This window comes from Quercus robur, chromosome 9, assembly GCF_932294415.1.
Source record: "Quercus robur chromosome 9, dhQueRobu3.1, whole genome shotgun sequence".
NCBI lineage: Eukaryota > Viridiplantae > Streptophyta > Magnoliopsida > Fagales > Fagaceae > Quercus > Quercus robur.
The window spans coordinates 34,948,027-34,962,538 of record NC_065542.1 but is presented as its reverse complement, the minus strand read 5'-3'; the positions used below and the strand labels follow the sequence as shown (position 1 = coordinate 34,962,538).

General features: G+C 35.2%; 1 protein-coding gene across 14 annotated transcripts in view; it reads left to right on the top strand.

Moving 5' to 3' along the window:
- The first annotated feature begins 655 nt into the window (after positions 1 to 655).
- Positions 656 to 14,512, top strand: part of LOC126698218 (sister chromatid cohesion protein PDS5 homolog B) — a 33,982-nt gene continuing 20,125 nt past the window's right edge. For 6 of the 14 annotated variants that reach the window (XR_007646414.1, XR_007646412.1, XR_007646413.1 and 3 more), the window contains exons 1-11: positions 656 to 926; positions 5,953 to 6,183; positions 6,332 to 6,513; positions 7,144 to 7,288; positions 8,420 to 8,638; positions 8,747 to 8,963; positions 9,094 to 9,239; positions 9,316 to 9,473; positions 9,556 to 9,705; positions 9,777 to 9,825; positions 11,010 to 11,198. Coding sequence is in view for 8 of the 14 variants with exons in the window: in XM_050395302.1 (XP_050251259.1) it covers positions 831 to 926; positions 5,953 to 6,183; positions 6,332 to 6,513; positions 7,144 to 7,288; positions 8,420 to 8,638; positions 8,747 to 8,963; positions 9,094 to 9,239; positions 9,316 to 9,473; positions 9,556 to 9,705; positions 9,777 to 9,825; positions 11,010 to 11,198 (1,782 nt within the window). In the remaining 6 variants the exon portion in view is untranslated. The remainder of the gene's footprint in view (positions 927 to 5,952; positions 6,184 to 6,331; positions 6,514 to 7,143; positions 7,289 to 8,419; positions 8,639 to 8,746; positions 8,964 to 9,093; positions 9,240 to 9,315; positions 9,474 to 9,555; positions 9,706 to 9,776; positions 9,826 to 11,009; positions 11,199 to 14,512) is intronic. The other 8 variants (XM_050395300.1, XM_050395303.1, XM_050395301.1 and 5 more) reach the window with 3 other exon arrangements.

Here is a 14,512-nt window from a genome sequence, read left to right as displayed (position 1 = left end):
CTCTATTTCAATTTGAGATATACATTAAAGTTTGATTGCTTACTTATTTATACCTAATCTCTTTTATGAAGATCATATCATTGTTAAGCAGCACACACTCTAGAAAATATTATAATTCATTTTGAAAAGCCGTTTATTTTGAACATAAATTGTTAAAAAATAGATCTAAGCATTCATAATTTATGCTAATTTGATACTTTGGCTTTACTATTTTCACACTTGTGAATGTGTCTCACACATATCTACAATTTTAAATTTGTTTTTAACTTTACTGTAACCAGATTATCTTAACATGTACTTTGCTATTTGATATCTAAAAATCTTTACTCATTACAGAATGCTCAACCATTTATTTTTCAATTAATTTGAATGCAGTTATGTAAATGTATCAATTGTTTCCTTAAAACTCACAATAAACAATTAAACCAATATTGTCTTAATTTCACTATTTTTTTTACCCAAAAAAAAAAGTTTTAAAAAAATAGTTCGGGTTCGGGTCGGGTTGGATCGATCCGCACAAAACACGGGTCGGGTCACGGATCAACCCGTTTTTGCTTCGGGTCAAAAAATTGGTTCGGGTCGGATATTTTTCGGATCGGGTCGGGTCAGAATTTTCTGACCCGTTTTGCCATGTCATCCACGCTCAAAATTGAATAAAATTGAAAAATCCTCACACTCCCACACTACTCTCTTACAAAAGCGCAATTTTCGGATTCGAGCAAATGCGAATGAGAACAGCGCGAACCACCAAAACCGAAAACCCTCTCTCTCACTCTCACTCTCACTCTTCTCCTCCCTAACCGAACTAGGGTTTCACCTTCACCGCTTCAATGGCCGAGTCCGCGTTTCAACTCGTTTCCGAAATCGGTACCCAACTCGGCCGCCAAACTCGCTCCGGCAAGGATTCCCTACTCAAATCGCTCAAAGTAAGCCATTATTTTTTATTTATTTTTTATTTTTTTTGGTTCTTAACCATGCGTACTTTGGTTGCTCTTGATTAACCCTGTTTCTATCTATAATTTGACGATATTTGCTTTACCTTTTGATTCATTTGTGCGCATCCTTTTCTTGAGGCATTTTCTTGTTTTTTGGAAGTACTTTTTTCTTGCTTTTGAAAGCAACTTCGTGCTGGTTTTAATCAAACGGTATTCTATATTTTGTTTGCTTTTGATTAACCGTGTTTCAATCTGTAATGTGACGATATTTGCTTTACCTTTTGGTTTGTTTGTGTTTGTGCGTATCTTTTTCTTTAGGCATTTTCTTGTTTTTTGAAAGTACTTTTTCCTTGCTTTTGAAAGCAACTTCGTGCTGGTTTTAATCAAATAGTATTCTATACTTTGTTTGCCTTTAATTAATCGTGTTTCTATCTGTAATTGACGATATTTGCTTTTACTTTTTGGTTGGTTTGTGTGTATTATTATTTTTTTGATAGGTAAAAAAAGTTTTATTGAAAAAAGATAAGCATGAGAAAACACAAGGTTCACGATAGTGAACAATAAGAAAAAAAGGTAAAAAAATAAGCAAACAAACACTAGGCTATACTAAGAGACAAAAGAAAATCCGTGATAGTAGAACAATCTGAGAGGCCCCAACACCGAGACCAATCAAAAAGGGTCTGTCTACATAACTCCAACAACTGATCCAATGACTTCCCCGTATCCTCAAAAGAACGCCGATTCTGTTCAGACCAAATATTCCACATTAAACAACCCGGAACCAGATTCCAAATATTAGAATTATGTTTCCCAAGCCAATGATACCAACAGAAAAATAAGTCTGCAATGGAACCTGGCATCAGTGTAGTCAAAGGCGAGCCGGGCGCTCGCCTAGGCGCCCGGGCAAGGCGAGGCGCCACTAAGGCGCCTCAAAGGCTCTAAGGCGAGGTGCCTTTAGTGAGGCGCTCGCCTTTAGAGCCTAGGCAAGCAAGGCGAGCGCCTTAAGCCATGAAAAAGGCGCTAAGGCGAGAGCCTCAAGTTTTTTTTTTTTTTTTTTTTTTAAATTTTTTTTTATAGATGTTTGTTGTGAAACCTATTTTTAGACTATTAATTTCAAAAGGCATGTTATAAAACCTATTGTTAGTTAAATTAATTTACAAATTTGTTTTGTAAGACTTATTGTTATATAGAAGCTTATTGTAAAACGTATTGTTAGAACTAACTAATAGAGCCTAAACCATGTTAATCCTATATTGAAATAATTTGATAGACCTAATTTCTTCATGCTACACATTGAAAAACACTTCATTATAATATTATAATGCACTAGGTACATATGATTTAAGTTCTATATGTATAATAAATATATTAAGAATTTGGCGCCTCGCTTTACTCGGGCTAGCGCCTTTTTGTCGCCTCACGCCTCGGGCAATACAAGGCCTTGGCGCCTTAAGGTCGCCTTTCGCCTTTGACTACCTTGCCTGGCATGACCCAATCAATCCCATACAGCTGAAGCATATACATCCACAGAGAATGAGCAACCGGACAAGAAATCAAGAAATCAGCAAGTGATCCACAGATTCCTCATTACAACAACACAAACAACAACGATTTGCCAAGATGCGGCCACGGAGCATGAGATTATCCAAAGTAAGGATCTGACCATGAGCTGCTGTCCACATAAAGAATATCACCCTTCTAGGAACTTTTACTTTCCAAATGCCCTTCCAAGGGAAAGTAGGAAGAGTTACATTTCGAATCTTATTATAAAAAGACTGAACATCAAACTTCCCACTTCCATTAAGACACCAAAAAAGTCTGTCACTACCTTCACCCCTAGGAATACGAGTTTGAATGAAGTGAAGAAGGGAATAGGAAGCAGCCAACTCCCAATCATTAAATTCCCTATAAAATCTTAAGCTCCATACTCTATCATTATCCCCAACTGGAGGACTTAACACTTCAGAGATACAAGCTTCCTTATTGGCTGAACACATAAAAAGCAAAGGATAGAGAGATTTGAGAGAATTATCCCCAGTCCACTTATCATGCCAAAAAAGAATACGAGAACCATCCCCCACCACAAAAGACATATGCCTAGAGAAACTTTCCCACCTTTCACTAATACTTCGCCATAACCCACAACCATGAGTCCTACAAACTCTAGTGCTCCACCCCCCTTTCCCCTCCCCATATTTCATGGCTATGACCCTCCTCCATAGATGAGAAGTTTCATGACCATACCTCCACAACCATTTCCCTAAAAGAGCCTGATTGAACGACACCAAATTACGAATTCCCAACCCTCCCAACTCACGAGGTAAGCAAACCTTTTCTCAAGCCACCAAAGGGTATTTGAAGCACACAGCTGAAGAACCCCACAAAAAATTTCATTGAATACGTTCCAATCTCATTGCCACCACTTTAGGAACAGTAAAAAGGGAAAGATAATAAGTCGGAAGGCTTGACAATGTACTTTTCAACAAAGTGAGTCTACCACCCTTTGACAAATAAAGCCGCTTCCAACTTGACAGCTTCTTCTCCATTCGCTCTAGAATTGAATTCCAAACAAAGGCTGTCTTATACGAGGTACCCAATGGCATTCCCAAATAAATCATAGGCAAACTACCCACCCTGCATTGGAGAATGTTAGCTAGATTGTGAATGTTGGTCATCTCCCCAATAGGGACAATTTCACTTTTCCCCACATTTACCTTCAAACTAGTAAAAGCTTGAAAGCAAGACAAAGCCAGCCTAACGGATAGCAACTGCTCCCTAGAAGCATCACAAAAAAGAATGGTGTCATCAGCAAATAAAAGATGAGAAATTCGAATACCAGTAGAATTAATATGTCCCACATGAAAACCTTGAATAAGGCCACCATCCTCAGTTTTCTTCAGGATTCGACTTAAAACCTCCATGATCAAAAGAAAGAGAAGGGGAGACAATGGATCATCTTGTCTAAGGCCTCTAGAGCTACCAAAGAAGCTAGCAGGAGAACCATTAACCAACACCGAGAAACGAATAGTAGTGACACAAGCCATTACCCAACTTCTCTATCTACCTCCAAAGCCTATCCTCTCCAGCAAATAAAACAAAGTATCCCAACTTACATGATCATAAGCTTTCTCAATGTCTAACTTACACACCATCCCCGGAGTCTGACACTTCAGTCTACTATCTAGGCATTCATTAGCAATAAGCACTGAATCTAAAATCTGTCTACCACCAACAAAAGAATTTTGTGACTCCGAAATGAGATTATCCAACACCGTCCTCAATCTGTTAGCCAACATCTTAGATAGCAGCTTATACACACTGCCCACTAAACTGATAGGCCAAAAGTCTCTGATATTCAAAGCATTATTTTTCTTGGGAATCAAAGATAAAAAAGAAGCGTTCAAAGACTGTTCAAATTGAGAACTTCTATGGAAATCATCAAAGAAAGCCATAACATCCTTTTCCACTACACTCCAGCATTTTTGAAAAAATGCCATAGTGAAGCCGTCAGGACCTGAGGCCTTATCACCCTCCATCTCTTGGAGGACCTGTACCACCTCCTCTTTAGAAAACTCCCTCTCAAGAGCAATCTGCTCCTCCTCGTCAACACAAGCAAACTCCAAACCGTCCATAGAAGGACGCCTAGATTCTAACTCCGTGTACAAGTCCTGATAAAAATGAATCACCTTAAACCGCACCACATCTTCATCCTCATAAAAGACCCCATCCACCTCAATCCCTCGAATATGATTAGTTCTTCTATGAGAGTTTGCTACCTGGTGAAAAAAGCGAGTATTATCGTCGCCCTCCTTCACAAACAAAATCTGAGACTTTTGTCTCCAAGAAATCTCTTCCAATGAGGCCAAATGAGCAATGTCACCTTTAATTTGAATACAACGAGTTTGTTCCTCCTGTGAAAGACCCATCAAGTCCTCCTTAGCATCCAAACCCAACAACTTAGATAAAAGGCTTTTCTTCCTAAAGGCCAAGTCCCCAAATTCCTCCTTATTCCACTTTTTAAAGTCATCTTTAAGCGCTTTTAATTTTCGAGCCAGAATAAAGCTCGGAGAACCCAGAAAACAATACCCATTCTACCATTGCCGAACTCTCTCCACAAAACCCACTTCTTTCAACCACATATTCTCAAACTTAAAAGCACTTCGACCTTTATTAGCACAACCAGCAACCACCAATAATGGGCAAAGATCAGAAACCACTCGGGGAAGTACCCTTTGAGAACATTCCCAAAATGATCTATCCAATCCACTGATGCTGAGGTCCCTTGTTTGAAAGTACTTTTTTCTTGCTTTTGAAAGCAAATTCGTGCTGGTGTTAATCAAACAGTATTCTACATGTTGGAGTTGTGTGAAGTGTTTATGGTTTTGTTTTGCCCTCTAATTTTGTGAAGAAATAGAAAGTTTTACTTGATGAATTTCTGGTTGGTTTGGGATTAGGATAAATATGTTGTGAAATGTAGTTCTTGGTGTTGATTCTTGTTGGCCAAGTCTGATTGCGTCTCTGTCAGATGTGAAACTCCTTCGATGTGGCGAGAAAATGTGACCGCGGTTCTATGCTTGTATCCCTAAATTGTAGACATAGCTAGTGTACACATAAAATGGAAATCATTATACATAAACAAGAGATTGAGTAGAATATTATGATATCCATTTAGGCTTGCTTTGTCTTTGGTCTGTATTAATCATGTTGGTATTCCCATGTGTACTAAACCTATGTCTAGTGTACATACCTTATGCAACATAACTACTGGCTGATGTACTTATCCAAAAAAAAAAACATAACTACTGGCTGATGCAGAATTATATTTTGGTTTGTCATTTATGTGTATTAAACATGTGAGTAGTTTCAATTTGATATGTGTTCCTCTCAACATAATGGCCAAATTGTGGGTATGTATGGTAGCTTTGTGCACTGGTTACTATTTTTTATTGCTGAAGGTTTTCTGCCAAAAGAATATTTTTATCATTTGCTTTATTTGTTTGGTATTTGTTTTTTGCAGCAAGCTGCAAATGCTTTGTCAGAAATTGAACAGCCTTCAACGTCCGAAGCTGCAAGGAAGTTAGAAGCTATTAACAATCTAGAAGTTTCCACAAAACCACTGAGGAAAGCAATTGTACATGGCCTTCTTCAGCATAAAGATAAGGAAGTTAGACTTCTAGTGGCCATCTGTATTAGTGAAATATTTCGGGTCATGGCGCCTGAACCACCTTTTGAAGACAAATATCTTAGGGTAACAAGTACTTAATTGATAAATATATGTTGCTTTTATATCTTCTTTAGACACCCTATGGATGTTTGTTTGTATGTGTTACTACATGTGTCTGATTTCACTTCCTGTATGCCGACATAGGAAATTTACCCCGATTCTTTCATTTCAGGACATTTTTAAGCTCATTGTCAGTATCTTTGCTGAGCTAGCTGATACCGCAAGCCCACATTTTTCAAGAAGAGTTAAAATATTAGAGACTATTGCACGATATAAATGTTGTGTTATAATGCTGGATATTCATTGCAATGATCTGGTTTTGGAGACGTTTAATACATTTTTCTCAGTTGTGAGGTGAATATCCTTCCTCTCTCTTCACTTATTGTATTGAAAATTTCCCCTTTAAATTGCTCTTTTGGTATTTACATAACATACATACGCATATATATATATATATATGTATATAGGTGTAACTTTTATCATGTTATACTACTCAATAAATTTCTTATACATTCTACGCTTGTAAGATATTAAGATGATAAAGATCAATAACTATCCGATCTATAAAATGGTTAAATTTCAAGATTTTGTTCTTTAAAATCATACTCAAAACATGAGTTCTTTTATTTATAAGTATACTCAAAAGTCAAAACATGAGTTTATTGTCTGTGTGTGTGTGTATGATCCTCCTTATAATAAATTCCTTTTGGTACCCACGTGGCACAACTCAAACACAAAGAACCTGCCTAATTTCAGTATTTGTAATTTTATGATTTAGTTAGTTGTGAACAAATTATACACCTTGATATATTGTAGAATGATTCTTATTATATTAAATGCTAGTTATTTATATCTTATGGTGAAGTGCTAGATCAAGTATCCAAAAATAATGATATGCTAGTTAATTATTTGGCTTTGAGCATATTTTATTGGCTTCATTTTGATGATATCAAAAATGATGCTTTTGCATTTTTTTTAATGTAGAGAAAATCACCAGCGGAGTTTGATTAATCATATTATTTCTATAATGACACATATTATTAATGATGATGAAGAAGAAGAAGAAGAAGCTTCTCAAACACGTTTGGTTTTGGATGTGATTTTGCGGAAACTTGTAAATGATGGAAAGGTATGTCATAAGTGACTTTGTTTTGGATTCCTGTTGGTCTTGGCTATATTCTGTTTTTTTGCATATTGTACTTTATCTTCTTTAATATAATTGGACTTTAGATGACTCAAATCAAAAATATTGTCCTTAGCAAGGTATATGTCAAAAAGTTGTAAATTGCAATGCGTTATTGGATTGAGACAAATAGAGCTTTGTGCAATGCACATTTTTCTATTTCCATTGATGCGATTTTTTAGTAGGTTCAGTTGTGGTGGAAAAGGTTTTTTGCATGTATTCTCATTGTTTGGTCTTTTGGTGTTTATGAGGGTGTCTTTTGTGTAGTTTTTGTGGTCAAATATATGATGTTCTTTTCCTTGTTTGAGAAAGGTAATGCTTTAGAAATGTATCAGAATTCTTTTTTTGATTAGTGTATCAGAATTCCCCTTGAAGCACTAAAGAAAAAATTTCAGATTTCCTGCGATGGCTTTAGGATCTAGAGAATTTGTGGATCTAGGGTTTAGGAAATAAGCATTCTAGAATTTAAGGTCAATGTTTAGGAACTAAAGGAAGTTTGATGAGTTTTTGATGCCTATTTGGTAGAGAAACCCCATGGAGTTTTAGGGTTTGATAGGTAAGAGGAGGCACTTGACTTAAGTTGAAAGGAAGGAAAAAGAGAAATTTATGGCGTTTAGAAGCTGTTTGAACTATGAACAGTGCCTGTGGCATGAATAGTACTACAAAAAACAGAAGAAGAAAGAGAGGAGAAATTTGGAAAAGAATACATGAAGGCTAATATGCCTCAATACTCAAAACACTTAATATTGAATATAAATCGACTTCCTTTTATTTGGGTTCAAGAACACACTTATAGACTCTAGATTTTAACTTCTTCTAATACAACTAAGTCACCTATGTTGACTAGTAAACAAAATACTAATTGGACTAGTAAACAAACAACTTGATAAGGTAATACCTAATAGAAGTCTAACTTAGACTCTAACACCAGGAAAGTGTTGAACTTCGTATTCTAAGTTATTATGCAATGCTTTTGTTTAATGTATACATTTATGTTTTTTCATGAGCCATTGTTGCAATTCAAAGTCTCACTTAACTTCCAACTGTATATGTTTATATCCCTTGTATGTTTTACAGGGTGCACCGTGTGCTTATCAGCTTGCTGTTTCTATCATCCAAAATTGTGCAGAAAAGCTTGAGCCATTTATCTGTGGGTTTTTAACAAAATGTATTCGGGATAGAGATGCTGTAGAGAATGAGCTCAAAGAATTTTACCATGAAATTATTTTTCAAGTTTTCCAGTGTGCACCTCAGATTCTTCTTGCTGTCATTCCAAACTTGACTCATGAATTACTGGTATGAATTCTGTGTGTGTGTGTGCTTGCTGGGTCTCTTCTCTGTTTTGTTCAGTTGGTGAATTTATCAATGCTTCTATACTTATTAACTATGTGCTTCTGCTTGTAGACTGATCAAGTTGATGTCCGAATAAAAGCTGTTAATTTAGTTGGGAAACTTTTTGCACTGCCCAAACGGCATGTTGCACAACATTACCGTGATCTTTTCTTAGAGTTTTTGAAAAGATTCTCTGATAAATCTGTGGAAGTTAGAGTGAGCGCTCTACAATGTGTTAAAGCTTTCTACATGGCCAGTCCTTCTGGAACAGAATCTCATGAAGTTATCAGTAAGTTATGAGCAATCAAAAAGTTATGAGCAATCAAACTTGTACTGTTATGATGGAAAATCTCTTGATTCTGTTGTCTTTTGAATCTACTTAACACAACTCATTTGTTTAATGCTTACTAATTAAGCAGCTGCCCTTGAAGATCGATTGCTAGATTTTGATGATAAAGTGAGAACACAAGCAGTGATTGTTGCCTGTGATCTTGCCCAGTCGAACCTGAAATTTGTTCCCCCCAAATTAATATCTCAAACTTCTGAAAGACTTCGGGATAAGAAGGTAATTCTGCTCTAGAAAGTTCTCCTGTGCCTCAGTACAGTTGTTGACACTCACATCATGCTTTCTCTTTATGCAGATAATTGTTAGAAAGAAGGCCTTCCATAAATTGATAGAAGTATATCGAGATTATTGTAATAAATGTTCTGAAGGCCATATGACAATAAGTGACCACTTTGAACAGATTCCATGTAAAATTTTGATGCTGTGCTTTGATAAAGATTGCAAGGAGTTCAGGTCTGCTTTTTTAGACTTTGTGGTGTGTTGAACCAAGTTGTAATTATGATGGCAGGTGCAACAATTATTTAATATTTTTCAGGTCCCAAAACATGGAGCTTGTTCTTGCAGAGGATTTATTTCCCGTTCTTCTTTCAGTTGCGGAGAGGACAAGGCACTGGATCCATTTATTTTCTCTTTTCACCCCTCTTCATGTAAAGGCATTGAACTCTATCTTATCCCAGAAAAGAAGGTATCAGTAGTAACTCGCTGCTATGATCTGGGTGAAGAATGAAATTATTTACAAGGTCTATATGTTTTCAGGTTGCAAAAGGAGATGCAAAGTTATTTGGCTCTACGAGAGAAAGAGAAGGTACAGATCATGAGTTTCCAAGTTGCTGTCAACAGTTCATATTATTAAATGGAAAACCGTTTGCATGGTTCATCACTGTCCATAAATCTTGCTCTAGTAACCAACTGAAGGCACACATGCACTAAATTTATTTACTGCAATATTTTATATGATGTTTTGACTTGAGAATTTTTGATTTTATAGAATTAAAAGCATGTGATGATACCTAATTCTGAAGTTTCTATTTTTCCCAATTGAACCATAGATTAGTTATAATTACCTGTACAGTCACATTACTGGATTAAATTACAGCGTCATTTAGTGTATTTCGTTGCACGTGTTTGATACAGCATGCAAGTCATTTTATTTCATGGTTCTAATTTTTTGAGCTTATTGTCAAGTTCCCCCCCCCCCCCCCCCCCCCTTTTTTTTATTTATATATTTTCAATTTTCTTACAAATTGGTGTTTATTGCAAGGAATCTGCAAGGTGTCAGCTTGTTTAAGTAACAGGTTTCTTCTTCTTGGCTATAATTTTATAGCTTTGAATTGTTGATCCATTGGGATTGTGTTGTGCTGCAATTTTTTTTTTTTTGTGGGTTGTGTGGGGGGGGGGGGGGGGGGGGGGAGGAAGGGGGAGACTTTGATAACAAATGATTTTAGGAAGAGGGGGAATATTTATTATGGATTGATTTTATTGGTGAAAAAGTCACGGAGAGTTGCTGTCACATCTTTTCCTTCATTGTGATATTGGCAGGGAAATGTGGTTTTTTTTTTTTTTTTGGGTGTTGGGTTATGCCTAGCTCAGTGTTGGATCTATTATACTGTTGGAAAGGACACTTTGGCAAGGAACAAATAGCAAAATATGGAAGGCCATTCCGTTATCTTTGATGGGATGTACATGGAGATAGGGAATAATCATTGCTTTGATGGGAGGAGTTACCTTTGATGATGCTGAAGTTTTTTATTTTTGAAGGCATTTTTATCAGACTTCTGCATCTATCTCAATTCTCTAATTCAAACTTTAGAGTTTATGGATAAAATGAATTTTAGATAATACTTTGTGTTTTTATTTTCTTTTTGGATCTTCCTTTGTATACTTCCCATATACTATGGTTGCACCCATTTTTGCACCTTTTTAAGGAATTTATTACTTATTAAAAAATGTAAATAAAAAAGAAATGAACTTTTGGAAATATGTGTGCAGGAGACTAGTTCAGAAGAGATGCAGAAGAGAATCAAAACTTCATTTATGAAAATGGCTGCATTGTTTCCTGATCCTTCGAAAGCAGAAGACTCCTTTCATAAACTGAACCAAATGAAAGATAATAATGTCTTCAATTCTCTGGCACTATTATTGGATGAGCTGAAAATTGTTAATGCTCAGACCATAAGAGTGAGTTTACTTTTTGCCTTTCATGCTTTTAATTGAACATACCATATGGAGTCTGTTTTTGTCTTAGAGTGCCATTGTCTTTAAATGCTCCTGTTTGATTTGTTAGGGTACTGATATCTGTTTGCTGGTTAGTATTATTTTGGGCTTCTTTCATCTGTAGCATTTTTGGTTATATCATTGTTCAAGCAAGATATTGAGCTAGTCTCTTTGTGAGACTCTACCATGGAAACTATTTTCTTACTTAAATGCCTAGTGGAAAACTATAGGGAGACCTGTAAAGATCTTCATATGGTTTTAATTGAGCAATGAAAACATATGATAGGGCTGTTGGATATACATGTATGAGTGAAGTCCCACATTGAATAATGATGAGAAGATTGAGTAGTTAATATAATATAATTGAGTATATATCCATTGGGCTTAGGCCTTTTGGGTTAAGTGTTTCTTTATATATTGTATTAACTACTCAAGGAGTCTCCCCAATGTATTTATTACCCCAACAAGGGCTTCTAAAGAGGTTATGTGGTGGGTTTTGGAAAAGAAAGGAGTTTCTCTAAAGAATATTAAGTTGACTAAGGACATGTATGATAGAGCTGTAATTAGTGTAAGAATAGTGGAAACATTACAAGTGAGTTTTCTATCATTATAATTTTCAATCAAGAATCAACATCAAGTCCATATCTCTTTGCACTAGTGATGGTTGAGCTCACTAAATTGGTACAAGAGAAAGTTCCTTGGTGTAGGTTTTTTGCAAATGATATATTTTTGGTGGATGAAACTAGATGTGTAATTAATGTCAAGTTAGAAATTTGGTGAGACGCTTTAGAATCTAAAGGCTTTTGATTAAGTAGGACTAAAAGTCTAAAACAGAGTTCATGGAATATAAATTATAAATTAGTAAAATTTTTCTGCCACTGTAGTACACTTTTTTAGTATACTCGGGTTTGCTATTCTTTAATAAAAAGTTCTTACGCTATTTAAAAAAAAAGGTTATTAAACTGTAAGAGTAAAAACATATATGAAGGGGTTGTAAGAGTTGATTGTCAAGAGCGAGATATTTTAATATCTTGGATCAATAATTCACAAAGATGGAATGATTGAACAAGATTGAATCATGGTATATGAGCAGTGTGGACGAAATGGAGAAGTGCATTGGGAAAGTCTTGTGTTATCATAGAATACCTATTGAGTGAAAGAGAACCTTTTATTAGATTGTTATTTGACTAGCTATGCCCTATGGTATTGAAAATTGAGCTGTTAAGAAGCAACAAATTCATAAAATGAGTTTAGTTGAAATGAGAATGTTCTAACGGATAAGTAGTAATACATGGAAAGATAGGATTCGAACTGAGGAAATTTGCTTAAAGATAGCGGTAGCCCCTGTTAACCAAAAGATGAGAAAGATTTTTTTGAGATGGTTTGGTCATGTTTGGATGATAGCAATTAATGCACTAGTGAAAAAAAGTAAGTCGATTCAAGTTGAGAGAATTAAGAAGGGTAGAGGAAGAAAAAAATTAACATTAGTAGAACTTGGAAAAAAAGGTGTTAATTAACGAAGTAATAGGATTATGGATTCGGATAGCATAGAATTGTGAAAAAGAATATAGAATAGAATTGTGAAAAAGAATATATGCAGTTGACCCTACCTAATGTGTTGAAATATTTTTGTGACTAAGGTGTGGTTGTTGTTGCTGTGTGGTCTTTTCATTGAACTTGTTTTTGTGCTTGCCTTATATTTTTAGGGGGAAAATAATTCTAATTTGATGCAGCAAATACTTATTTATCTGAATTTCAATTATAAAAGTAGGACACGTCTGGATTAACAGTGTGATTTGTTACTTTATCAACGGGGTTTGGGAAGCAAAACAAAATTTCCAACTTACATAAAATGATCTGGCGTGGAAAAATTAAAGAAGATACACGGCAACATATGCTCCCTTTTCCTTTTATCCCCTCGAATTTGGGAAATGAACAAAGTAGTGGCTACTAGGAGAAACCACAGCTTATTCGTAATGAGGCAAAAACACCTCAGCCTGTGCATTGATTTATAGTCCAATGCTCATGAAAGTCTGTTGACAGCCTATATGTGTCATTTCCATTCTCATGCCCAAATTCATGGGAAGCAAATTGTGTTCTTTCAAATATAGATTCATGTATAGATTGTTTAAATCTAGCAACTTGTTTAATGCCTAACATTCTGCCCTGGGAAGATTTGTTAGCTGTATATTTCATGTCATTAATCTTGGTAATTATTATTATTAAGAGATAGAGAAGGTTAGTCACATGTTTTTTGAATTCTCTAAAACATATTTACTTAACATCATTCCATTCAAATAAATAAGAAGGGCATATTTTTTAAATTTATAACTTTTTTTTTATGATATAAAATGTAATATAACTGTTCATCAAAATTTCAAATTTCAAAACATGTTTCCCACTTCCCATCAGTTACCATCATTTAAAAAAACACCTATGAAACTATTACCATTTACAAGCCTTATCGCACATGCATAGCGGGTGAGATGAGGGTTCAATTATTATTATTTTTGAAGACAACTTTCCATTCACCCTAATTCATGGTTTATGCATTTATCAATGAGATTTATGTCTTTGCCATTCACTGAAATAGATAGGAGTTGGATGAGACATTGCACAGAAAAAATGAACTCTGAAATAACATTGAATCTTTTTTTTTTTTGCGTGCGTCGATATGTTCAGTTTTTGTGCAAGATCTCATCCAACTCTTGGCTATTTCCGTGATGGGCAAATGCATAAACCTAACTGGTCAAATGCATAAATCTCGAATTGGGATGAATGATAAATTTTGACATTAAAAAAACCCAAGGCTAGTGGAACTTCTATGATTATTATAATACCTCTAATTTTTTATGCTTTGAAGTTGATGGAGTTGGGTTTATTCATGTGTTGTTATTATCCTTGGTGGCATAAATTTTAGAGTGATAATGCTTTGTGGATCATATATTCATATGTGCATTGTTGTTAGTGGAGTTAGTATATTCATGTGCATTGAGGACTAGTGACTACACCTCACAAGGAGCTCTTTTGTTGTTATTATTATTATTTTTAATATATTATTAGTTATTATTTTTTAATTTTTTGCTTTTCTAATTAAATGCATTTATGATGTTGAGAGGGCTGAAAAAGAACCTATGTTTTGGTATGGAGAGAAAAAAAAAATACAGCTTATGATGTACAAAATTGTGGGTTTATATGGATCAGAATGCTCTGGATAGGATAACATATCTTGTCCCAAAGTGGGTTAAGTTTGAAATTCTGCGAACCGAATTATGTAG